Source organism: Halichoeres trimaculatus, unplaced genomic scaffold (assembly GCF_033239565.1).
Source record: "Halichoeres trimaculatus isolate MK-OKI-2021-1 unplaced genomic scaffold, fHalTri1.1 fHalTri1_scaffold_2, whole genome shotgun sequence".
NCBI lineage: Eukaryota > Metazoa > Chordata > Actinopteri > Labriformes > Labridae > Halichoeres > Halichoeres trimaculatus.
The window spans coordinates 13,722,887-13,750,546 of record NW_027437180.1 but is presented as its reverse complement, the minus strand read 5'-3'; the positions used below and the strand labels follow the sequence as shown (position 1 = coordinate 13,750,546).

Here is a 27,660-nt window from a genome sequence, read left to right as displayed (position 1 = left end):
GTTTCATTTTCAAAGGATAAAATCAACCTTCCTCTTTTTCATTTCATTTTTCTTTTGCCAAAAAAAAGCAGTAACCTTTTTTTTCTTTTTATTTTATCTATATTTCACATTTAGTCTAATGTGCTTAAAAAATATCCAACTTAATGTTATCATTGATGCTTAACCAGGTTAGATAGCTGAATTTTCTGTCTTGCAGAAACTGTATATACCATGATGCATTGCTACAGCCATAGCATAAACCCTGGCTGGAGTAAATCTGCTGGGATAAATTCGGCAGAGTGTCTCTGCCAGGAAACTTAAAAAAAAAGCATTTCAGCTTTTATATTACAAGTTGACATTTTCCCTGTTAAAGGCGAAGAATGCCAGCAGCTGAGAATTAAAAGGAAGTCTAGAAAACTAAAAAAGTGTAGAAGCTTGTACTTTTCATGACATATAACCAAGTCAGTTAATGAAAGCAGGTGTTTTAACTGCTGTTAACCTCACTCAGATAACTGAAACTTAGGACAGCAGTTTTGTTTTATCAGAAGTGAAGAAGTAAAGTACAGACTGTTGACATGCCCGTCCCCTTCGTTTGAGAATACAGAGAAATAAGAAAAGCAAAGATGCACATGTATACAAATCATCTTTAAATGCAACTCTAACACACCTGACATCTTTCCCTTCCTTGGCACTTCTGGGCTTAAGACTTTGAACTCTCACAAACCTCACATGCATCTTTCTCTACGGGACAGTTCAAACTCCTGAGTGCAGTAACAAGAAGAAACATATTTCTAACCAGAGCGGGACTTTGATGTCAGATGAAAAACTTTGAACAATGAGTCAGGTTTTAGGGTCTTGAAGACACTGATCAATGAAAGACCCCCAGCAGCTCTCAGCGTCAGCCCCTCAGTCCCTTCAAGCCATTCAAATTATTTGGGATTTCACAAAGGATTGTGCTTTCCATGATTTTGATGAATGACTTCATGCTGTTAATACACTGTAGAGCAGTCTGCCTCCTTGCATACAGGCCAGACAGGCTAAAAGCTTTGCTCTGCAGGCTGTGCCCCAGTCAATGGCTCTAACATTTCATCTGTGGTGGAGTCTCTCATGATGGTTTGGCTTGCCTCTCTGAAAGAGCAGCGAGGCTCTGGTAAAAAGCTCAAGGATCATTGGGGGGAGGAACAAGCGCGTATTAATGTCATTTTCTCTTGAAGGAGCAATTTCACAGCCTGGGGGGCTTATCTAAGGAGGTCCTGAGCCATAAAGCCTAACTGATGATGTGCTGTTCAGACACATGCAGTCATCTCTGTCTCTGCTTCCCACACACACACACACACACACACACACACACACACACACACACACACACACACACACACACACACACACACACACACACACACACACACACACACACATGCAAACACACTGTGTGGATGCTAGTCTGAACACTAACAATACAGCGTACATGCAGAGAGACACACAAATGCTCGCAGACACACACACACACACACACACACACGCACACGCACACACACAGACACACACACACACACACACACACACAGAGCAAAGGGAATTCATGTCAAGCTCCAGATTTGCCACCTGAGTGGTCACCCTGTCCACTGGGTCTAGTTTGCTTACTGTCAGCCCTGTGGCTGCTCTGCTCACAGCGGCATTTACACACACACACACAGATTTGGGTTTCAATTCTCCTCACACCTCGGTGTGTGCCAGTTTAGATATGAAAGCTAATCAAACTTAAAACAATCCTCATGTTCCACATCATGTGAAATAAATAAGTTCCCCCTTTTACATTAAAATCCCTAAGTTGTCTTTTAAGAGAGGAGATCAATTTCAGTGGCTGACAGGGAATGGACACACACTCTAAGAAACTTGGACAGATGAGAGGAGAAACATGCTTTTATCACACTTCTCCCTAAAAAAATGTAAAAAAAAAAAAAAAAAAGATCTGACACCGCTCATAAAATCCATACAGACTTCCTATAAGTTCTTCTTTCTCTAAATTTACACCTTCAGACTTTTATTTGAAATACGTGCGTTGTAGTGCCAGACATTTATAAGAGCTTTTTCACAATAGGAATGCAACCTATCACACGTGGAACAAAGCCAAACTTCCAGATACATCAGCTTCCCGAGGCAGAGATGACAAAGTGAATGAGATTAGAAGATACGACGCCTGCAGCCAGTCATTGTCTCACAGAGCTCAGACTTCTTAAAAGCTGCTGTAAAGTCTATGAAAGGGGCTTTAAAGGGGAAAAAAGAGGTAAAAGCAAGGAGACTGTGTAGATAAAAGCTGGGAAAGACGGCTGTAGTCAGACAAAGCAAGTGTGTAACTCATCCTCTGGCCTCTCTGGACACTCACACACACATACACACACACTCATAGTATATCTCCCCCTGGACACACAGCCCCTCTGCTGGTGTGAGGGGCTCTGGGTTTGCCTTTGAGAGCCATCCATGCGGCAGGACAGACATTATCAGGGAATTAGAGGGGAAATAATGCTTGTCTCCAGTCCCACTGATAACAACAGCGGTAGTCAGGGCAGCTCGGGGCAGGGGGCCCCTTTCCTGCCAGCCCCTGAACTGTATGTCACAGTGGAACAAAACCAATGCCATTTGGGAAGTCTGTGACCAAAACACTTTAGCTAGCAATGTGCTTCAAGAAAAGTCTGGCACAGGTCCACAGTCCATGTTGTTGGCTGCAAACAACATGTGGATTAAACAAACTTGATCATGAGTTACTGACTGAGAAAGAGAGCATGAGAGCAATGATTATGTTATGTTGTTTGAAAAAAACAAAAAAAAAACAAAGCAAAAGTTGCTCTTATACGTCCTAATGTAAAAGTGTTTATCACTGATTTACAGAGATACATTGACAGGTAGAGCAAAGCATCATCATACTGATGAATTTGGTGATGATATATTATTTTCATGTACTGTAGTACTGCCTCTTGCCGGTACTTTCTTCGTGCTGCACACATAGACTGTATAAAAAATAGACGAAGCATCTGCGACGTCAACCATCTGTTCCTGAAACCATGAAATGAAGCCAATCTGTGGACGCAGCCACATTCCCTATAACGCTGGCTGTGAGTTTGTCTTCAAGTAGCTACAGGGCGCCCAGTGGTCACGTGACCTAAGCTGTGCCTCTGACTGGAAAATGAAACGTTCTTAATAACGTCTAAACCACAGAGATAGAAGAAAATTCACTCAGTGTACAGTATGTGCCGATAGTGAAATAAGCATTTTAGACCCAAGCTGTTTTTAGAACCAAGCTGTAAATAAACTTTTTAATGCTGTAAAAGTCTGTTTTTTGGGCTAAGTGTGTACGTGACTTCTGGTCTTTCTGCAGCCAGCCTCCGGCGGATTCACGACGAACAGCAACTTTTAGCACTTCAGCACAGGCTTCACTTTTACTAATTGGATGTTGCCCCTTGGCTGCATGACAGTGTTGGTCAGGAAAGTGGCAGAAATGGTGTAAAAGTACCAAAAAAGGAGTCAGAGAGATTCAAATCTGGCTTCTTTTTGCTACATTGCTCAGCTGACCAATGCTGGCATGAGTTCAGTTTTAAAAGCTAGAGGTAAAGGTTGGACACAGCTACCTGCACCTACCACACAAGCAGTCCTGTTGGGGCGCACTGGGAGGCTTACAAATTGTTGTGTCTGCAATCTGGCCAAAAGGAGATTCCTGCTAATTCCAATACGTTTTCAGTTCACTGATGAGCCATGGTGAGGCTCTGTTTACACGACAACTTTTCATCCGAAAACGCTGAAAGTCCAAAAACGCTGTAGTGAGCATGCCAGGCCCGTAGTTGGCACTATAACTGTCCTGCCCAGAAGCCGCTTTAGGGAGATCTCCACTGAAGTAGGGTTGGGTTGACCATCCAGTGTATTGGTGAATGCTAAGTGCAGATTTAGCAGATTGAGCAGCACAAGCACAACATGGCCGTCCGCGACAATCGTAACAACGGTACTGTTGTGCTGTTGTATGGGGTTGCGCAAAGCAGAGCGTGATGTCAGCGTTTCCACTGAAAACAGCGGCTTACTGTTTACACGGCAATGGTGGCTGCAGCGTTCTGAACAATCCCACTCTGGAGGCCGTTTTAAAAAGTTTGCGTTTTTGGTTGGCTAAAACTTTTCATGAAAACGCAAGGCTGAAACACAAAAATATTTTTGTGTTTGCTGGAGTTTGTTTGATAAAGGTGGGTTTCCCTGACCATCTAATCCTTTTCTCAACAGAAAGGTTTTGTTAACTCATGAATGAGTGTCATGTTCTTGCCTGAGGACACACTTGTCTCTCACATATGTCTTCATCTGGAGTCAGAAGAAAGATGAATCAAACTGAGCGTCATTAAACTGAATAGAATAAGTAAAATTGTTGCACCCTCTCACAGAGGCTTGGACTGAGGCCCTCCACTGATAAAGACCCTATCCAAAAGTTCAACTCAGTAAATATGCAGTGTGCAGACTAAGTCAAATCCAAGCAGCACTTCCAAATGCACTCGCTAAGATGCAAGAGTTCAATTTCCATATTTCCATATTGCATGGATCCAAAAACATGCAGTTCCCTCTTGTTCCCCTTCCCTAACTGCTTATTCTTGCTCTCTCGCCTCTTCCTGTCATCTCTGCCTCTCGGCTTCCTCTTTCGCTCCATCAATCCTTTCGTTTCCCAACAGATGGGGCTTAAAACCTCCACTGTCAGCTTTTTTCTAAACAACATCACCCTCATGCAAATGAGGAGGCAAGGAAAAAAAGAAAGGAAGTCAACAGTGCTTTGGTGCACAAATCACAAATACCTTCATGTATGCACTGAAAGACAGACAGATATAAAGACCATAGATATGGTGAATGTGCACACATATACACAGACATGTATCAAGACATACTGAAATGTGAGCACACAGTAGCGCGCCGGCACAAAGATGTACCAACAGGCACTGACGGCATGTCAGTAGCATTCATCTAATGGAGAAATTTAAACACAACAAGGCTGAACTTGTCGACAAACCAGGAACACATCTGACCCTGCATCTCGTCTCCAGCTGTTAGACATCAGACTCAGCTTCGTTTTACCCAGTGGCCATTACAGCTTGTCTAAATTCAACGGGTGGACATCTGGCTGCACAGAAGAGATAACTCTCTCCTTAATAGGGGGATTTTAATTGGCTGCTGCAGAGCTACATCAAAAACCCAGCAGACCCTGGGCTCCCAGAAGGACTATAAACTCCAAGAAAAAAGGAAAAGTCACTGAATTTCTCCTCCAATCTGCTTTTTCCATGACTTCACATCCAGTTGACGTAGACTTTGCAGCTTTAATTACCCTTTACAGCTTTTTCAAAGTACTGCTTTCCAGTTTGAAGATGACTTTTCGAACCGTACAGTAAACAACAAGCCGGGAAAGTCAATAGGAATTGACCCGGGGCAATTAAATCGTAATCAGTTCACCATGTAACCCATCCAATGGCGTGCAAGCAAAGGAAGCAGGGACTTGGAAGAGAAAGTGTTAACAAATGGTGTTTGAGAAAAGCAGATTCTACTTCATTGATCTGTTTGCTTTGGAGTGACTCTTATTTAACGCTCACAGTTAACCACAGGAGCTCAGATCAGTGCATATTGAATTTCCTCTGCATTGGCTGAGAGAGCTCTGCTTCTGTTGTGCCCTTGTGACTGCTTTTGTCACCTGCATTAGACGTTTGGCCCTCATCCTCACTTCATTTCCTTGCACAACAATTCATTACCCGTCTGCCTTTCTCAGGACCCCCCTTACCCTTGAGTTAGGCCCACTCTCAGTGAGATCCATCTTTGTTACCTGATGGGGTAGTCGGCAGCACTGAGGTTGATGAAGAAATCCCAGCTCCAGTCCCTCATGGCCAGCAGGTCAGCCATGCTGCGAAGATACATGGTCAGCAGACTGGCACCACCCCAGATGGTGGCCATGCGCCAGGGTGTCACTCTCACATTTGGATACTGGGCAGCCAGGGCATGCACCTGTCTGTGTAGGTAGTTGGAGCGCTGAAATGAAGCAAAAGATTGCATATGCACTTAGACTAAAGATGTCATTTGTATTTTTATGAGTTAAAGACACTTGCAAAGAATTCTTGATTGAATTAGAGAACAACAGACTCAAAGCCTTGGCTCACCTGATCCACGTGAATGTAGTAGTAGTGTGATGTGTGGTAGATGGCTTTGAAGAGGCGCTGAAACTGGCGAGAGGCTCGTCCGTGGACCACCAGAACAAACGCTATTCTAACTGGTTTGGATGGAAAGCTCTCAGCTGAGTCCTCATCCCATTGGACGTTAGCATTGGCTTTACCTGCGAGGCAGAGAGGGTATGATGTTTGAATGGATTTAATTACACCAGGAAATACAACTCATGTTTCTCATTTAATTCACACAATATTGCACGGATTCTTCTTCAGTAATATAATTAGTGATTGTTTGCTTGATTGATTATCAAATCAAACCTGATGTTAATTTGATCATCATTGAGCGGCACAATCAGAGCTGTTTCTAATTATATGAGGAACACTTCCAGTATCTGGAATGTGTGCTACAACATAGCAAGCAAATAATGAATAAAGTCGTTAAAGGTTATTTAATGTTTTTTTTTTTTTTTTTTTTTTAATTACCTCCGCCAAGGAGGTTATGTTTTTGGGAGAGTTTGTCTGTTTGTCTGTTTGTGAACAACATAACTCAAAAGTAACGAACGGATCTTCATGAAATTTTCAGAAAATGTTCAAAATGGGATAAGGAAGAAGTGATTAAATTCTGGAGGTGATCTGGATCACCCTTTGGATCATGGATGTTTTTAAAGGATTCTTTATCATTGGGCCATTTTTGCCATATGTGTATATAACACCACGATAAATAGTCAGATTGCTTTGCAAAACAACACAAGACAAGGTCACCATAATTTCTGACAGATGTAAAAGTACGATCCAGATCCTGGCAATATTCTCGATACTAAGATTTGGAATATGTACTGGGTCATCATCATTTTCAACACTGTCAGGTAACAAATTATAGTACAAACCTGCAACTGACACCAAATTGTAGCACACAGTCTGCTGAAAGGGAGTATAACATTCAAGTAAGACTTAAGTGTTGCAGCATTAAAAAACCTCTTCACAGCCTGGTTCAAATAACGGCTTGGGTCTGAATCACTGATTTCGCAATCAGCACACACTGTACAGGAGGTGATTCTTTTCTAACTCTGTGGTTTAGAAGATGCCTTATCGCTGTTAGAAAGGAAACTCAAAGCCTGCGTCCAATATGGCTGCGTCCGTTGATTGGCCTCATTTCACTGTATCAGGAACAGACTGGTGATGTCACAGAGACTCCGCCCATATCTTATACAGTCTGTGGTCAGAAGTAATGAGTGTGGGTATTTCATATCATCTGTCTAATTTTACAACTAGCACCAAAAAAATGCCTTCCTAAAAGTAAACAAAGATTACCTGATGTGCTTCATACTGACAGTGACAGGCAGGAGTTAATGTACAACACCAATAACTTCACTTTGCCCTGTTCTCTTCTCTGAGATGAGGTTCATGATTAGTAAAACAAAAATGCTAGAGCTGAGATAAACATAAATAATGAATATAACAAAGGAAGGAAGAAATGTCATACTGCCCCTTTCCTCATTAAGGAAAACATGCCCACAAAAACCATTCATCCATTTCTCATGTGATTAAGTTTGAAGTATGACACTTATAACCACTGTAGCTACTGTTCTCAGTCAAACAGGAATCATCTGAGCCATTCCTTTGGGGCTTTCAGGGTCAAACACAATGTGCAGACATTCAATCATTCCTCTAACAGCATTTGTGCATTGGATTTTTCACAAATGATAAATCTATGTATGGAAGCCTACACCCACTTGATTGTAGCCTCCAAAGCCGCTATCAAATGAAATAATTCCAACCAGCCTTTGGAGAGTTATTGCTAATTTCACATATCTTCATTGTGTGGTTTTGTACCACCCTTGACCGCTGACAAAACAAACACTTGCTCTTCAAGCCTTCGCAGCAGCAGCTCTGTACCCCAACATCATTCCACACATTGTTTGTTTTTAAATCTCCGGTTATTACAGAGAATGTGCTCACGCAGCTTATGAGACATGTTTGTTCACTGAACGTGCCGTGAGGAGATTAATGACTTTAATTTGGGACTCCAGATCCCAAGAGCCTGTCTGTGCTGAAGAAAGGAGGCAGCTAAGGGAATACCAAGGCGGTGGCTGTGTACTCCCCTGAGGTTACGCTGCCTCCAAAAGCCCTGCCCCGCTCATCTCCCTGTCTTGCCCTGAGGTCCTGTAATTACTCTAAATTTTAGGGTGAGTGTCCGACATGTCTTCACTTTACAAGTTGACAGGATGGGCTAAGAAGGTCTACTCCCCCTTGTTAAGCTAATCTCATCTATCAAATTTAAGGGCTGAAGTCTATCATCGCTTTGTTTACGCTGACCACAAAGTTGGGTTACTTCAACCTGCTCCCTGGGCTCCTGTTGGTCCCAGTGGCTGTGGCTCCTATCAGTCACTTTCATATTTCTAGCGTCCATCTCCCTCTGTCTCTTCCTCTCTCTGTTGCGTGTGTGCGGCTGCTCGGGGAGGGGGGGGATCTGCTGTGGGCCGTATCAGATTGAACGGTAATTGGTGGCCAGCTAAGAAGGTTCACTGGTTTGCTTTGCGCACGGATAATTGGCCAGTGGCTCCACAAAGCACTTTGAGAGTGTGAGCTATGCTAGCTAGCTGAACTAATGAGCACTGCTACGTGTGTCAGGACTTAAATTTTACTGTCAGTTTTGTCGAGCATGTGTGTTTCTCTGCTGAGGAGCTTTAAGTGAAGTCTTTTTTTCTCTACAGAAATGGAAATCACCTAAGGGGACCTTGGACCAATTCTGGAAGAAAAAAAAAAGAAACATGAGCCCTTTACTTGAACTCATCACTCTTCATCATCCCTTCCAACACTATCAATCTTTTTAACGGCTTCTCCCTCATCTGCTATCACCTGGCTCTCTTTTTCCATCATACTGTGTAACTTCAGGCTTTTACCCACCCTACATGTTAACTGCTCATTTAAGAGGTTAGAGCAAGAGCTGGGCTACATCCTTAAAGGCTTCTGATGAAATGCATTTAAAATGTGCCAGGGTGTCGACCACACAGACATGGCCAAGATTTCAAAAATAGATATTGACCATAGGATTGTATTTCATAAGCAAAATATGACTCATACTTGTAAATGTTTGCATATCTGGAATCAGATTTATTTTTCCAGGATAAAGACTCCATTTCCCATGAACACCATCACCCATTGTCTTAAGAATTTGACTTCAGCAAAGATGTGCATTTGTTTTAAAGCAAAAGAATGGAGAGTTGATCTTCTTTATGTTTCTATTTTTCATCATTCAAAACAAACAATAGTAATGTGGAACTTTGTCTGAGACCTGACAGCAAGCAAACTTTGTTTGTAGCGTACTTCAGTGCCCATAAGGTGAGCAGACTTTCTGTTTAGGGTAACTCACAGCCTGGTTCTCTGAGATGAGTCTGTAAAGTTAGTGAATCCTGGTATTGACAGACTTTCCAGTTTGAACAGAAAACAGCTGCATATGGATTCTAATAGGCATTATCTTGTGTTGTAGTCCACGCTGTCACTCTCCTTTTTTTCTTTTGACAGTTCACCACCATGTAAACTGAGAAATAGCACTTAGAAATAATAGGGATGCACGATATTATCGGCACAATATCGGTATCGGCTGATAAAAGCTTAAAAACACGTTTATCGGTATCGGCAGATATAAAAATTTCTGCTGATAGGCACAGCCTAAGGTGCTATTCAGTTAGGATTATTATTATTTTCCATCTGAAAAATAAGCTCCTTAAATAAAATGTAGCACTTCATTTATTTGCACTGCAGAGCTCTGTGTCTGTCACCAGGTTGTTACAGTAGCTCTAAAATAATCAAATGCAACTTGGTTATGTTTAAAAATGCATCGTACATTTAAAGTTCATGTGATCTCAAGAAATTATTTTTCTGTATTTCAATACTGAATGTCTTGAGTTTGAAGAAATAATACATTTCTTATTTATGGTAAAATCAAATGTTTTTTGTCTTGTTTTATGTGTGTTTCTTAAACAAATAATTCCGTCACAATAAGAGTAACATATAAATTCCAGTACAGGATAGACTTAGCTTTCTTTACAGTGGAAAAAAACAAACAAACTAATAATTATCGGTATCAGTATCAATATTGGCAAAAAGAGGTTTCAATATATCGGCATATCGGATATCGGCAAAAATCCAATATCGTGCATCCCTGAGAAATAACCTGTTTTGGAGCAGAAAACTTCATTCTAAATTATGAACTTTAAACAGACAAATATATAAAAGTGAGACTATTTCAAGATCACTTACATGTTGTCACAGGGACTTTCATCATATCAACCTTTAAAGTTGAAATAGTAAATATTTTAGCACTGAGCTGTGTGTTACAGACTAAGCAGACACTTAGCAGCACCAGCTTTCATTTAACTCCAACAACCAGTTAATAATGTGCAATACAACTACCAGGACGCTCTCATGGACAGCAAGCTGCTCCACCAAGGTAACAGCAAAACAGTCATTCTTTGTTAACTCACTCTAAGAGGGGAATGAACAGGGCTTACATTTCTATCCTCAAATGAACATCATCAGCTACGCAGTGTCAGTGTCTGTGTCAGCGTTAGTTTACTCGGCTGTGTTTGACGCTGAGTGGTTAATACATATTAACATCTGAAAACAGCTGCCTGCACTTTGGGCAATAATCGCCTGTTTGCGGGGAGAGAATAACCACATCACTAAAGTTGTTGGTCACAAAAGCATGACAATTAGCTTGAAAAAGCCATAAAAGTTCTTGTATAACTTGAAAGTTGCTAACTCTGTTCATTTGTCCTGTTGTGGATCTGTTTGTGAAAAAGCAGTGAAGATCCATTGTTAAAAATGTAATAATTACAGCTGCTTTCAGTATGATAAAATAATTTTTATGCGGATTGTTTCCACTGCTAGCCTATTGGCTTAAAGCTGCATTGCTTGGCACAAGTTCACTGACTTCTTAATAACTCATACTGGAGCAACACAGCCAAGTCATATCAATATGAGCTGAGTTATCAGACAGGAGACAAAGAAACTGAACGCATGATGCTAATACCAGAGCTAACGCTACTGCTAATTCAGCCAAGGCCTCAAGGGCAGGACGCCGATCAAACCAAATTGGACAATTTTCTGCTAACAAGGTTAGGACTTGAATTTGGACGGGGTTCAGAGAGAGACAGAGAGGGTACGTTGGCAGGCAGCAGGCAGGCAGACAGAGTAAGAAAGAAAAGTGATTTAATTTAGCTGTTGTGTTGTTACAGCCCAGCCACCAGGGGAAAGCCCTTTTCATTTCTTTGTCTCCTTTGATCAAACTGTCGGTTTGAGTGGGATGCTGGGTTGCTGTGTGAGATGACAGGAGCTCAGGCACAGACAAACGATACTCCTGCACTTGGAAAGGGGAGCGCACAAAAGTTGCTAAGTCACGGTGCCTCCTTGAGTTCTCATAACATGAGCGAGGGCCAGGAAGGTATCTGACTGTAGCAGGCAGGATGTATAATAGCTTTCTCCTCCTCCCCTGCTGTCCATGCTGTATTCACTCCACTCCCATGTGTATAAATGCGAGAGTGTGTATGTGCCGCTGTCCCAAACATGGTTGCTGATGCATGCTGCTCGCTTATGGTGGCATCCGCAACAGATTATGTTTACAGAATCCACAACCAGACTGCAGATGTCCATAAATTTTCAGAGAAGAAAGGCCCATGTGTGAGCCTGAGTGTGTGTGTTTGTGTGTGTGTGTGTGTTTGTGTGTGTGTGTGTGTGTGTGTGTGTGTGTGTGTGTGTGTGTGTGTGTGTGTGTGTGTGTGTGTGTGTGTGTGTGAGTATTTGTGTGCGTCTGCTCATGAAAAAGAATGGAGAACCTGTGTTCCGTGGCCAGCTTGACAAAACAAATGAAAATTGGAAACCAATTTGGAGTGAACACAAGCAGCATCCCCATTCCTCCAACAATTTACACCACTGATTATACAGCAGGAAAAAGACACTTCTGCTCTTTGATGAGAATTTCAATTACAACAGAAGGAAAAATATTTTTATTATACCATGTGCTAAAAACAGACTAGTTGGCTAACTCTTTTTGTCCTCAGCTTTGCAGATATGAATGTCTGTGTTGTTGTAAAAATGCTTCTCACTGGGGAGAGTCTGTGGAAATAATGTGAAGACAATCAAATGTCGAACAACAGAGGACAATGACAACCTGTCAGCCTCTTTTCCAGGAGGTCTTTCATTGTGTTTTATTCTAAGTCTGCGAGATTGATAGTTATCAACTCGAGCACATATCTCTAATGGCATAGTGATTTTATGAATTTACATCTTTTTGGGCAGATACTTCATGGGCTGAGGAAAACACGGTTGAAAAGAAACACTTTAAGCATCTCTTAAGTCTGGCTTCTTTTTTTATACTTCCAAATATACACTTCATCATTTATCTCACAAAACACAGTATTTAGTCTTCTTTCACTTTAAGGTTAAGCACCAATTAAAAATAAAAACATAAAACTATGAAGACTGAAAGCTTCTGAGATCAGTTTTATTTTCTCAAGTGGATTTTATCTGAGGCCAGAAGCCAACTTGAAATTTCAAACTCCTTGAACGTTTTTTGTTTTCACAACAGGAATCTGTTTTTGTCACCAGCTTACGTGTAATTAAATAAAAGAATCCATGAATTTTTTTGAACAATTTGCCAATGTCAAGAGTTGAATAAAAGTGTATTTACATTGTGCATTATTAGAATAATAAAAATGGTTCTTTTGCTTAAAACTTTAGCTTTGATTGTCTCTTTTTTGTTCTCACTAAAGTGTAGCGTTACTCTACACGCCTAAGACATGGAGTCCTGGGGGCTTTGGGGTTTCTTTGTAGCATACGACATTATAAAAAGATGTTGTTTAACCTCTAAAAATTTAACCACATATCGACTAATTCAATGAAACAGCTCTTGTGCAGAATGCAAAGTGACTGCGCTGACCTGCAGACAAAACCATTTCTATTAACTTTAACCTAATAATCAATCTTTAATTATGATGCTTAATGACTCACCCTCGATAGGGCAGTAGCGAGTGACCTTCTCGGGCATTAACTGCCCTTCCTTATGTCTGCAGTACACCTCAGCGATCTGTTGTCGGCACTCTTTGCTTTTGGCTCTTGACAGAGCAGAAATGGCTTCCTTTCCACTGATCTCGCACTTGGGTGGCTGATCGTAGGTCACCTCCAGCGGCGCAGAGGTCGCCTGCCTCCTGTGCGGGTGCTGATGCCTGTGCTGTGACTGCGCCTGCTGGGCTGGTGAGGCACGGTGCTGCCGCGAGCCTCCTGCCACACTCTGACCTCCTGGGTAGGACGCATTGTTGCCGACCACTGGTGACTGGTGGCCCACGAGCAGGACTTCATTGGAGCTGCGGCCCAGACTCGGAGAGCTCTCCCTCCAGGCCTGTTGCTGTGCATGGGCCTTCTCCTGCAGGTGCCCCCGCTGCTGCTTGCTGCTGGTGGCTCCTATGGACTGCCGGTGTGGCTGTGAGCGTGCACCAAAGTTACTATTGTCAATGTTCTCAAAGTCTTTGGGCACAGAGTTTTCATTGTTGCTGTCCACTCTACTTTTCTCCTTTGGACGATGGGAGTAATATCCATCCTGGAACGAGAAAGACAACAGAGGCATGGGTGAGTGCTAAAAAAAAGGAAGGGGGAGGACACAAACAAGAAAAACAAGATCAGAATTGAGTGAGCGTGGTGCATATCAAATGTTGGATTAACAATCAATGTGCCATGAATGAGTGGGCAGCGCTGCATTGAACCATGAGGCATGAAATGAAGCAGCGAAGTATTGAGTGAGGGGACTACAAGGTGCACCTAACTGGAGGTGAGGCAGGGCTGATGGCTCTGCCGCCACTTTCCATCATCAGATTAGACTTGGTTTCAATTAGATTCTCCCTCAAATGGGCCCGGCATCCGTAAACAGATTACCAAGGAGGGATAAAGGGCCAGAGTATGACTGTGTGATAGTGTTGGTGTGTGCTTGTTCTTCTTTAGCGGAGCCTCATGAGAATGTGGAGAAATTGTAGTGGTGTGGCGTGTGACTGGAAAGGCAGCACTTGACAGCGCAGTGTGTCTGCATATGTGAGATAGTGTGTGTGTGTGTGCGTGTGTGAACGTCTGAATGTACAATTTCCCTATCTTTCCAGTAGAATAGGCCGAAAGCGAAGGAGGGGCACAGGGGAGAGCAGAAAGAGGAAAAAGGGTAATGAGTGAAAGTGGGGAGTGCGAAGCGAAGGAGCGCTGACACGAGGCACGAGTTCTGCTTCCGGGAGTCGCTGCCTTTCTCCACTGAAATGTGCTCTGATGCATCTAACAGAAAACTAAAGAAAGCTGCCCGGCTGCCACACCACTGTTGCACACCTCAGACACAGAGGAGAGCAGGCAGAGCGGGGAAAGCGAACGACAAAGTGCAGCTGAGGAAAAATAGAGCTTACAACAACAGCGATGTGCTCCTCCATTTACAGGACACAGAAATGAGGAGAGAGGAGCAGAGGGAGTGTTAAGTGCAATGTAAGGAAGGTGAGACAGGATGGAAGCAGGTGAGGGGAGAGACACAAAAGGAGGCAAGTGAGAAGCTATTGTGAGGCAGCCAAAAAGCGTGGAAATGTCTCAGCAGCCCTAAAGCAAGGCCTGTTATCAGCCCATCAACAATCCTGCTCTGCAAACACCTTGTAGCGCCACAATTACAAAGGTGGCTGCATGACACACTTTCACACTGGGAGAGACAGAATGGGGGGTGATCGTAAAGACGTGAAACAAGAAACAACAAACTAGATAAAACTGAGGAGGAGCAATATTCTCATTGTCAGCTCCTTTTAAGCTGCTTCCTTGGCAGAGGTCTGATTTTCACAACACTGGCTACCCCGGTAAGCCTCTTCTCTCCTCACTTCCTCTCTAACTCTGACTTCTCCTTTTTTTGCTTTCCTCTCCTATTTTTCCCGACACAGCTCTCTTCACACATCCTGATTCCACCTCTCTGCTCTCCTCCCTTCAACTCTCATCCCATATGCTCCACATCCTGCTCTCCTTCTCCCATCTTCAGCTCCCAATTTCACATCTCTCACACCTCCTTTTCTCCTTCCCTTTTATTCTCGACTTCATCCCTGCTCCTGCCTGTCATAACCTCTCCCCTCCCTTCCTTGTCTCTCTGTACTTTCTTCACCCTGCCAGTTTAAATAGACCGTGTTGTCTGAATGGCAGAACCTGCTAATCCTGCGTGTAACAGCTGCTAAGGCCAGTGATCACCTAAAAAGAAATCCCTACTTGCCGAGTTTCAAAGGGAATGCTTTGGGAGGCTAATCCATGCAGTGAGAGTCGCTGGATGTTTGCAGAGGTAAAATGAGGCTGTGTGCATTCACGATTATGTGTCTACAAAGCATGCTTTTTGTGGATTTTTTTTTATTAAAAGAGAGCAACCAGAGAAGACACAGCATGTGTTTGCCCTGGAGAAACAGATACTTTCACTCAGAGAGAAGACGAGACCCAGCAAAATTGAAAAAAAAAGAAAAAAGAAAATCGAATGTGAGCAAAAGTGAAAAACAAAACAATCAATCAGTCTAGATCAAGTCTCTTTGAACAGCAGATAAACAGAAAACGTGTCAATAAATCTCTTTCCATATTTTCTTTACAGTAATAATTTATCACAGTTCAAAAAATAACCTTCTCCAAAAAGAGTACAAAGTGCCTCTTGAAGGCACAGCAAGGCCAGGTGAAGCTTGCTTCAGGCACGTTTGTGCTGCACTGCAAAGAAAGTATGATGGATACAAATTCAAGAGTTGTGATCCAGTGAATTCAGCAAATTGTTTTTCTTCACTTAGTGCAGGGGTGGCCAACCTGTGGCTCGTGAGCCGCATGTGGCACTTTGCCTTTCAGTGTGCGATCCATTCATAAAAACATTTATATAGTTATGAGTAGTGGTGTGCCGATCAATCTAAAATATTGATATACTGATGCCAACGTTGGGATCAGTGTTGATCAATGTTTGGGTGTACACATTGATACTTAAGTTTCAGTTTCTCTTCCCTAGTACAATTTTGAAACACACTAACAGACACAATAAACCTCGCTTTGAAAATTGGAAATGTTTTGATTTTCATGTTATGTCATTTAGTTTTTGTGTGAGAGGAAGTGTGTTTGCAAGACCACGTGTGTGACGTGGCTCTTTGTAGTACCACGGTCATTTTTGTGGCCCTTGGTCTCTGACTGGTTGGCCACCCTTGACTTAGTGCGAGTCTTGTCCCTCCATAGAAGGCTCAAGTCCTCATGTTGCGCCGCCATGTTTCTACAGTGGCACAGAGAGGACAAAAAAGCGACAACCATTTTCATTCTGTTCTCAGTGGTTGGTTAAAGAGGAAGAAGTAGAATAAAGGGGTTTAAAGGAGTGTAACAAAATAGTGAACTCAGGATATGAAATAATTTTTGTTCACATTATCACAGCAAAGTTTTATGCTCTTTCTTTTTTGATGCTTGTCTTTTCACTACTTTCTTAAATAACTGGATCATTATCTCTAGAACAGGAAGTAATATTAGAATTTATGATGTATTTATTGTATAACAGCACAACAAAAAGCGCAGAGTTCGCCATTTAATTTAATGATCTAGCCTAATGAAAAAGTCACCTTTCCACAATAGCTGTCCCACAAACAGGACAGACTGGGACAATAAAACAAATGCACCCTTCCCAACACTGTGTGTGTTTATGAAGCAGCTGACAGCTCTCAGTGGATCAGTCTGAACACAAACACTGAAGTCATATCTCCTGTTCAGCCCCTCAGAATCAAACTGAACTTCAAACAAAATAATACCACTTGTTAAAAACACCAGCACTTAACACCATGGGAATAATAGTTAAGCACATTAGCTTTAGCTCACATGAGCGTTAGCTGATGAGAAGGATAATTGACAAACTCCGATACAGTGGACAGTTACATACATCATGTTGAAGCAGGGCAGACATGCTGAAACAGGCGGTGTGACGCTGCCTTGCAGTAGTTTTGATTAAGTGTAACTCACATTAAATAAAGTTCGTTGCGTTAAGATGGCTTTATGTCAAACCTATGGTCTTCTAACAACAGCAGCCTTCTGTGCCCTGATGTAGGCGTGTGAGGAGACGTGCTGATCCAGACTGATACATCTTTGCTGTCAAAGGTCCCATATTATGCAAAAATCACTTTATCAAATCTTTTAGTGAAATTTGTGGGTCTTTGGCTCAGCCCACAAAATGTGATATTTAATGACAAAACCTGTAGTAGTGATTGAGAATGTAAAATTCTGACCTAAAACGAGCTGTTTGGATTTTGGGGATTTGCCGACGTCAGCATATCCCTTTTTTGACCAATCAGGAGCAAGTCTGACCTGACTGGTCCATCGGAGCAGATACCCCCAAACCCCCTCACCCCCCTACCCTCCCCAGTGCTGGAGAGAAATCTTTTCAGCAGCGGGGAGGGAATGCCAAAGTTGAAGGGCCATCACTGCTCTGCTTTTGGCTGTAAACAGCCACATAGTTCCATGCACAAGCTTCCTATCTCAGAGGAAGACAAGACTAAGTGGCTAGAGTTAATTTATCAAGGAAATGTGCCAGCCACACTCAGTAAAACTGTGCATGTGTGTGCTAGTCACTTCATGGCCGACTGCTTTTCCAACTTTGGACAGTACAACAGAGGGCTAGTGAACAGACTGGTCCTGAATCCAGGCGCATTACCAACCATTGGTCAACAAACCTCTGACCCTGGAAATGTGAGTATTTTAAATGCTGTGTGCTGTGGAGCAGATGTAAGAGCTTTTCTTCAGTGTCCCCCCTGTCTCTGTGTTAGCTTAAGGATGCTAACTTTAGCTGCGGTTAGCCTGTCGTTTTAGCCTGTAATGTTACCGTAAACAAAGTTAATTGTTTTCTAAATATTGTGCCTTCGGAGCTCGTGGCGCCACTCTCAGTGACACGGAAGAGCGGGGCGGTATCAGCTGTGGCTCATTTACATATGAAGGTCACGCCCACTAAATCCGACCGTTCTGAACAGAGGGGCTATGAGAGCCTGGAAACAATGATGCTGTGCTTGATTTATTGGCTTTTTGGACCAAAACATGTTACTACCATTTCATGAAGACATCAATGATCCATATTAAACTGCAGAAAATAAGAACAATATGGGACCTTTAAATACACAGACCAATTGTATGAATATACATCTCCCATTATCAGCGCCAGACTTGTGGGAACTGAATATTTTGTGAGGAGTACCCTTGGCCACAAACAAAAATTTGGGTCTTTTGTTTTCATGCTTCTTTGAAATGTATCTTGGGGTGCTTTTACTTTGCGGAATCTGGTTACACTCCTAGGAGTTTATGATGTGTATAAGTGAACTTATGCTGACAGGAGTTTTTGATGGTAAAACTTGACAAATGGAGGCTCGTATCCTGTATCATATCAGCTTCTTCTCATCTTGAAGGCCACTGCAGAGCATTACCAACAGGAGAACCAAAAACCTGGCTGCTAAATATTCGCATTTCTACACACTCTATCATAAAATGACCGTGACATGTTACCAATTTGCTCTGCAGTGCTTCTCTTCTTGCAGCCAGCTGAGCGATGCCAGGGAGTCACTGTCTGTCAAGGCATGTTAAGCTAAGCTAACCAGCTGGTGAACTTTTTATTTACCACACAGAGATGTGAGTGAGTTAAGACGTCTTGGCATCCTTCCTGGATGTCACTCTGTTTCTCTAAGCCCCGGGTGAAGTAAGCTTGCAGTGACACCACTACCTACACAGGCTGCAAACAAAGTCTGGGAGATGAGAACCAGCAAATGTTGTACAATCTTTCCTCAGTATGATAAATTCTAACCTGGAATTTTAGCGGTAAACTGGCTGATTATTTGACTTCTGGTCTTGGCACAAAATTGCTGTGTAGCACACTGCTCCTTTCAGTCCAACCCACTGGAATTGATTATTTTTGGGTTGAGAAAGAAAAAAAAAAAACCTAATATGTAGATTTGTTGCCACTGATTAAACCCTGATAACAGTCAGACACATTAGGCTATTTGTAAACTGGCACTGAGGAGGTTCCTGAGGGTAAATAAATAATCAAATAATCCTCACAGTGCCTCCTTCTCTCTCCTGCTCCCTCTCCAACTGTGAGCAAAGGATTCCAGTAGCTGTGTTGCTCTTTAATCTCAGGGCCCGGGCTACGAGCAGGAAGTGGTGGGGCACAGAATTAATCGTAGTTGCCGCCATTGAAGATAGGGGCTGCTGCGCTGGGCTGCAGATGGGGCTGGGAGCTGGGGGCAACTATCGATTGTTACAGGGGGATATGTTTTCTACTCCCAGGGAGTGTCGGAGAGGCTGAGCCAGGATTGTCTGGCATGCTGTGTGCTGGTTCTGCACACTCACACAAATACACACAAACGGCCCTCCCAGAGCTCTGCTGAGAAGTGAGGAAAAAGCAGAGGGGGTAAACGTTAAAATCATCCATCACTGGTGGGTACACTTAGAGAGAGGCCTGTGGGGCTTGGAGTTTCAGCATCCCCTCTGGGAATGGTTCAGTCCATTTCTCAATACAGAGCTGGCCTTTTTCACTTTCCCCCATTTCCTCAGCCACAGGGGGAAATATTTCACCTGTCCTTTTTTCTCTCCTCCTCTTTCTTCCTTTCTCTTCATTCCCACAATCTCCCATGCAGCAGAGAAAAAAGCACATATCTCTCTCTCAGCACCTGTCCAGCTCCTCCACTCTCCTCCTCCTTCTCCTCTTCTTCTCCTGGCCTGCATATCATCCCTCGCTCTAGGAGGGAAAGCGGTTCATCTGCCCCGCCCCCCTCCCCTCCTTCCTAATGCCATCATTTACTGGTGCAGTCCCATGGTAGATGTGAGGTAGAGTAAGGTAGCAGCACATATCAGTTTCACCCCACCCCCCCAGTCAGCTTCCTTTAAAAGACATCATTCCTGAGGGCCCTGAGCTGAGATAAGCTCCTGCATGTGCCAGCAGAGCATAATCTGTCAACACAAGCTGGTGCATGGACACACAACCCGAGACAAACATGCACCAAACACATAGGAAAGTTTGTTAAAAATTAAAGCTCAGCCTCTGTGTGCGATGGAGGCTGTTGAGTCACCTCAGCAGCGTGCAGGCCGGCTTCTGTTCTGACCTGCCTGCCATGTGGCTAACAAGCTCAGATTAATTACCTGGACTGAATCCCTGCAAGACTCTGAGCAAGATGTGGCGTCTGGCATGACACGGGAGACTGATGCAAAGACAGACTGAGAGCACAGCTGCTAGAGCACCTCAGGACACCTCGGGTAGAAATGAGCCAGGCAGGAGCCGGGATGACCTAAATGCTTCGAAGTCTACTTATCGCAGCTTATCAGCCGTGGAGTTTTGGTGAGAGAGTGGCTGTTGTTTTCTGCCCGCTTTAATTCACACTTAAGATTTCAAAAGCTGCGGCAAGTTAGACTGAGCTCCTTTTCCGTTCCTCCTCATGCAGCCAGAAGTAAGGAGTCTGAACAATATCTATCAGTTCAAAAACAGGGTACAGAAACATGAAAATGAATCACAGGAAGATATCATTTGATGCTTCAGTCGAGTGGATTCCAAAAGAGATTTTGTGCTCACTTTCTAGGGTTTTCATTGCATTCTATCTTGTTATAAATAATTCCTGAGTTGCTGCTACCTTTTTCTCTCCCTTTCACCCTTTGGCAAATCCTTTCAATCCCCTTTTCTCCCGAAGGCTAAAACCGGAGGAATGCTGGTCACATGTAATGTAAGTGTGTGCGTGTGTGTGCGCAAATGCACGATTAGCGGCAGCTCTGAATGAACCGGCTGGGTTTGGTATGCACAGAAGCCTCTTGTTGTGTGCCCCGCGACAAGCCCCCGAGCTAAAGTGGTGAAAAGGGAGTGTGTCTTTGTGCGTGAGTGTCTGCGGGAGCAAATGTGTTACAAATACCTCAAGGAGACAGACAGTGAGAGCTTCTGAAAACTGAGAAAAAAAGAAAAAGGATGTGTTTTCTGAAGAAAAAGGAAGAAACAAATTATTTTTAAAAAGCCCCTTGTCTGTGAATTTCTCTTGAACAGACTAATGATTGTAATTGCCTACTTATGGCTGAAACCACAGAAACATGATCAAAGCCTTCTGCAGACAATGATCCTGGGGTTGAGGCTGGTGGATGTTCACTAAAGCCAGAGGGCGGAGGTGAACTCACAAACTGATGCTGAATTTCCACTTTGGTTGGATATTCTTGTGCTGCAATTATTGAGCTATATTTGCACAAATTAAAACTGGGCAAGAAGACGAAAAACCCCAACCCTCTGCACTCTTAACCGCAGATAAAAGGAAGATAGAAAGGAAAGAGAGACTGAGTGAGTTCCTCTTTTTATTAAAAAGTCCTCTCTTTGAATACAGCACAGTTGAAAAGAAAAAAACTCCACAAAAAGACACAAGAAGTGCATGAAGAGTGAGGGAATCTCTGAGGACTTCCCTCAGAGTCTCCGTGGAATCAAAAAATAGTTTAGCTTCCCTCACAATGTGTTTTGCATGCCACTGCAATATTCTTCCGATCTTTCGCAACATGTTTTTCTCCAGACCACAGTTTGTTTTCATATCTCTGCTCCTTTGAAGCAGCTGATGGTCCCTGGTGGCCTGTTAATGTGTGGAGTTTAAATCTTTGCAGCTCAATCATCACACAGTGTAATGGACATTATATTAAAGGCTCTGCACACTCACAGAAAAACCCACACAGGTGATTTGTATTACTTTGGCTGATTAGACCCCGGAGTGTGAGAGCACCGTCTACAAACTGACTCAATTGACATCCCCCTGAGTTATGGCTGAAGGCTGTTCCACAAATTGTTATACAGTATTTTTACAGGCTGAAATCAGTGTGTATTCATAATGTTATGTTGATATAGTGGCAGCACATTTGACTGGTGGCTCTAATATAAAAATGCATATTCCATATTTTTCCTTATAACTTGCTAAGGTCCAGAAAAAAAGTGCTTTTTGAGGCTTTATTCTGTCCCCACTGTAAAAGCTTTACATGATGTACGGTAAAACAAGTACTGACCTTGGTGTTTGAGGCCCACCCTTCTAATATGACATGAACCAGTTAAGCTATCCTTATTACCTCATCATTTTCGAATCAATTCGATTCGATTCGATTCGATTCGATTCGATTCGATTCAATTCGAGTCAGACTTTAAAGCTGAAGGATCTGGCGTTATGCTGCTGCTGCTGCTTTGGCCACCATTTTTTTGTTGTTTGGTCTTGGGTGGCCCTTGTCCATGCAACGCAAATAACACGTACACTCCCCCGAACTTGCCAGGAGGTGAATCGATTCAGAGGATTTGCCAAATTGACATTAAATTGGGCGAGGAAATATTTCGATGCACTGATTCATCAATATTTTTACCCACCCCTATTCAAAACACGGGAAATCATCCTGCCTTCTCTCTTTAATTGAATCTGTACAGAGTTTTGTTATCGGGTTACATCTTTACTACTACTACTTTCTACTTGGGTTTTAAAAATTGTATATTTGTGGAGCATATGATTTTTTTTTTTTTTACCTCTGTGTTTGGAGCTGCATGGAAAGCTACAGCTAGCAGGAAGTTAGCTAAGCAGCCTATAAAAACTGGACACAAAAAACAGCTCATCCAGCATTAACACTATAAAACACACACATTACAGCACATAACTCAATGACTTGTGAATGTCACCTATTATTTCATTTTAAGACTGTGCCAGAGGTACAGGTGTAACTTGTGAACAGTGCTGCACACACCAACTGTTTTCCCTATTTATAGTCTCTGTACTGCTAAGCTAAACTGAGCAAAGGTAAATGAAGCCAAGCTAAGCTCCACTTAGAAATTTAACTACTTGCAGTTGCTTCTTTTTCTTTGGAAAAGTGCTCCAAATAAACACCAAACCAAATATTTTATCTCAACTCTTGTCTTTGAAATGTTCTGTTTGCTGTTTCTACTCAAGAAAACTTTTCAGTTTCCCTGCAATGCAGACAAAATCTGTTGCAATACCCTGTAAAAGCACTAGGAATGGAAAGCTGTTGCTTTTGGATGCTTAAGTATCAATAAAATATAAAAAATATATTCTGTTTATGATAAAGCGCTTTGCAAAGGAGCTATTTAAGCTTCCAAATTAACCGATTCTGTTTCACCTCTGAATCTATTCCAAATTACAACAATGTGTAACATTTGTTTCCTCTAGGATTAAAAACACCTATAACAATTGCTTCAGTCTTTCTTACCTGATGTAGCACAATTCCACTTAGCCATAAGTATCTGCTACATCTTTTAACCTATACGACACCACATCGCAGAAAACAGAGACACAATCTGTTAATGAGTCACTGAGCACTGAGCAGGCACAGCGCTGTGAAGAAGCGGCTTACTATTCTGGAAGTGAACTGAAGTGGATAAAATATTAATAGATTATTCTTTTCTGCTACTTCCTCCCAAAAACTGGATTTACTGTAAACAGAGTTCAGCCTTGACCTCACATTACCTTTAAGTTTTATTTTGAGTACGAACAACAACAGAACTCACACTGAGAATAATATTAGAGCTGAAATCCCCCAAAGCATGTAGCAAAAATGAAGCCAGGCTGCTTAAGGCTCAGACAAGGTTCCCCTTTCAAAATCTTTACACTGAATCCCAGAAGCTTTCATAAAAATATAAACACAGACACATGCTCTGCAAATGTATGGTTGCACTACGGTGAAATAATATGTTGCATACTGTACATCATAACTTTCATGCTGTGTTACTTCCTGGACAATGATACATGTTTTACACCTGATTGTCTGAAGTAGCATCACCAGCGTGAGATAAGTGGGTAGATCAGAGTATATCACTTTAGTCTTTCTTCTGACCATCCACACACACACACACACACACACACGCACACAGCCTTTTGAGTCTAGGTATTTCAATCAAGAGATCTCATTGGTCACTTCTGAGGTTTGAAAGTAAACTCTGCTCCCTAAACCTAATGTATTTGATTTCACCTGACCTTTTTACACTAAAGTCAATGTCCTTCAGTGGATGTGCAGCGATTGCCTTATGCCCACTAACTGTTTCAATCCTTTTTCTTGTCTCTATACCCACAACTACTGTCTGTCTTCTGTGCTCCTCAGCCTCCTCGCTGAGCCCGGAGAGTTTCCACTTGACAACAAGAATCTAAATCATATGGCTTACGCACAGTATATTAGGACCATATCTCTAAAGGGCATGAAAGCCCTTTAGCAAGCCATGAGAAGATACTGGCATCTCTCCTACTGAGTCCCTTCCCCCCCTCCTCTCTCTGATACTGTCCCCTTATTTTCCACTCTGAATAAACCCCAGAACTTTACCTCTCCGGCTTTGAATGGACCCCATCAGGCGATTTCTGAGCCATATCTCACAAGGGCATGAAAAAGCCTTACGCCTCCTCTCCTCTCGGCACACCTCCCTGTTCATCCATGAAATGACACCCCTATTTAATCAATTGTGAATCATGAAATTTTGCACAAGAGACCCCTTTTCTCCGTACTTGACAGTGATTGAACTGCACAGCCATGCAATTCCATTCACCACGGCGATGAGAAGAAAAGAGAGTGGGGAGGGGCGGCGCTCTGTGCAGTGTTGGAGAGATGAAGGTGATTTCCCTGTGACATCATGGGCCCCTGCTCAATGGCACCGCAACAGAGGGTCCCTTCTATGCATTGAAGCCACGTGGTTGTTCAGAACAGTGGGGTCTTACAGCTGGTCTATAGGCGCAGGAGAGTGTGTGTGTGTGTGTGTGTATGAGAGTGTGAATGGGCCACATAGGAACAGCCCTCCAAGCAAACATTTTACAGAGGTTTTCAAAAGACTAGGGGGTTAAGAATAACTGAGAAAAAAGGGAACAAGGGAGCCATGAGACAAAGATTACAAGTGTAGGGGGGAGGGGGGTAACGCCGGGAAAGAAAAAGAAGTTTAGAAGAAAAGCAGGAGAGAAGGGCGGGGGACCCCTGTCAGCAAAAGGCCCCCCATTTTCTGCATGAAAAGGCTGGTGGGAACGACAAGCAAATGTATGATGTAAGGTCTGTATGGAGTGTGTCAGTGAACATAGCAGAGATTCCAGGACTCTGTGTGACATAACAGGGACAGGTCACGACCCCCGTGTGACTCTGAGTCCGAGGTCAGACTGAATCAGCTTTATGTCAACGTCAAAATGACAAGCTCTGAATTCATGCATGATCTACTTTTTTCAGTACAGTATCACTAAATGCAGTCTTACAATATATATCAATATAGTTTTTTTATGAATTAGGCAGTTTTAAGGGTCTGATTGAGAATTGTGCCTGTGTTTGATGTAGGGCTACACGATTATCGCAATCGCAATCGCAATCGCAATCGTAATCGCAATCGCAATCGCAATGCAATTCAGATTTTTCTCCATGATAACCAAGCAAGTCTGTAGACTCATCATGACACAACTTTTTTTTATTAAATCGCAAGGACAATCACAATCGCAATATTGTCCACCTATTCGCAAATCGCACCTTTTTCCCAAATCGTGCAGCACTAGTTTGCAGTCAGGATGCTAATGATGCTTAGATATAGCCCAATGGAGACAGCTTTGGTTTCACTTCCTCAAAGAACATTTAATTCTGCTTTCTGGGAAAGCCAAATAAAAACATTATTGCACTTAGCACATATGAAGAAAAAAGATGAGAGGTCATAAAAATTCTCTGTTCTCTCCTAGGGAAAAAATGGTGGTTACTTTAGTGGTCTGGACACTTCTTTTTTCAACTATTTTTTGACAATTTTTTAGTGTTTTATGTTGGACAACCTATTTTAAAGGTGGGGTCTGCAGGATTTTAGTTACTTGTTAGTAAACACAACATTTAAACTAGGCTCCTCCTCCTTGGCTCAGTGCCAGCAGCAGCACACACCCATTGCCCCTGACCGTGACTACATAAACACATTCACCTGTAGCATTGCTTTTCTTTGTGGGAGAGACTTAAGAGTCATGCATGGGAATTAGCATGTTAGCACAAGCCAATCACAGGTATTTGACCCACATCTGGTTAGCAGAAAGCCAACCCCCGTTGCTCTTTGTCTCGTGCTGCTCTTCGAGTGCCCAAAAATGACTGAAAGTCAGGCCGAGCTTCACTCTTGTTTAGGAAAAAGCTTTATCTGTTTGGCGTTTGGATTCACTTTGGTTGTGTTTTTCTTCGCATATCCATTTGCTGATCAACACGCAAAGTCACCTGCACACTAAACACTCTGTGATTGGCTGAGTTAACCACACCTAGTTTCTGCCCAGAAATGTCCAGAAACAATCAAAACATCAAAATACAGGCAGAGGAGAGGGTTGAGGTGGACAACAACACTGACACTTGTATAGAGGCCCAATTGTGCAGGGATTCCAGTGAAAGTTGACATTTTATCTTTTTTTTTTAGGAAAATCTTGCAGACCCTACTTTAGAGTAAGATTTTTCTGATAACTGTTTTAAAAAAGGGAGTTGTTTACTCTTGGCTCAATAAGGCAGTCTTACCACTCAAAACTTATCACACAGAGACATGATAAAAAAAATGTCACACCTGCCTGTGTGGACTTATCGAATTTCCTTTCTGACCTTAAAACATGATTGATTGGTTCTTTGATTTAATATTTGTTTGGAGTGTCTTCATCTCCTACTACATCCTCTTTAAAGGTTTCTACAAAAATATATATATATATATATCTAAAAACAAGGTGTAATAATTGTTTTATCCAGAGTTTTTCACTTTAAATACAGTCTTTTATTTGGTGTCATTCTCTGTCTCCTAAGAGTACCTTTTTTTCTGAGATAAAACAATCCAGGAAAATTCTTTCATTTTTGATGTATTGTACTATATCTTTGTTGTTTAATGAACAGCATCTTCTTTTGGGACTATTTAAATGTTTCTTTGGAGGTCAAATGATTCAGAATCTCCTCCTGGGTCCAAACAAGCCTCAAGCCTTGCCACACTCACCAGCTCTCTGTGTCTCTCATCTGCACACAGTGTCAAGAAGCTTTTTGCCATGAAGAGGAGCACCCGAATGCATCCCCGGAAAATAACAAGAGGCATTTTTCTGGGAACACAGTTTTGCAAATGACATAATTTGTCAGTGGCCGGTGTCAGTCTGGCAATACAAAGAATACAGCCTACACCAAGGTTTAGAGCCTATCTGCTGTGTTTACTCCTGCAGAGGAAATTAATTTCTGTGCACCGTCGGACTGATAGCAGAACCGAAAGTAAGATGAAAAAAATGGGGAAGTGGAACAATCATGATCAGTCAAACAGTTATTTGTGGTTCTATGAACCTCTTCGAAGGTTTCATGTTCAATACGCTGATGTAAGCTTGAATGACAGTCATCAGATCTCTCTCGTGAGGTTATGTGGAGGTTAATGGAACTTAAGCACTGTATCGTCGAAGGTCCAGCTTTCTGTACGCAAGGACACAGTCAAGTCAACAAAGACATCATGTGCTATCACTCAGAGAATGTATGCTGAAAAGATGTACAC

General features: G+C 42.5%; 1 protein-coding gene across 1 annotated transcript in view; it reads right to left on the bottom strand.

Moving 5' to 3' along the window:
- Positions 1-27,660, bottom strand: part of xylt1 (xylosyltransferase I) — a 95,935-nt gene that overhangs the window by 31,528 nt on the left and 36,747 nt on the right. Inside the window, exons 2-4 of the mRNA XM_074682156.1 lie at positions 13,161-13,746; positions 6,144-6,316; positions 5,813-6,015 (exon numbers count right to left, since the gene is read on the bottom strand). Of these exons, the coding sequence (XP_074538257.1) occupies positions 5,813-6,015; positions 6,144-6,316; positions 13,161-13,746 (962 nt within the window). The remainder of the gene's footprint in view (positions 1-5,812; positions 6,016-6,143; positions 6,317-13,160; positions 13,747-27,660) is intronic.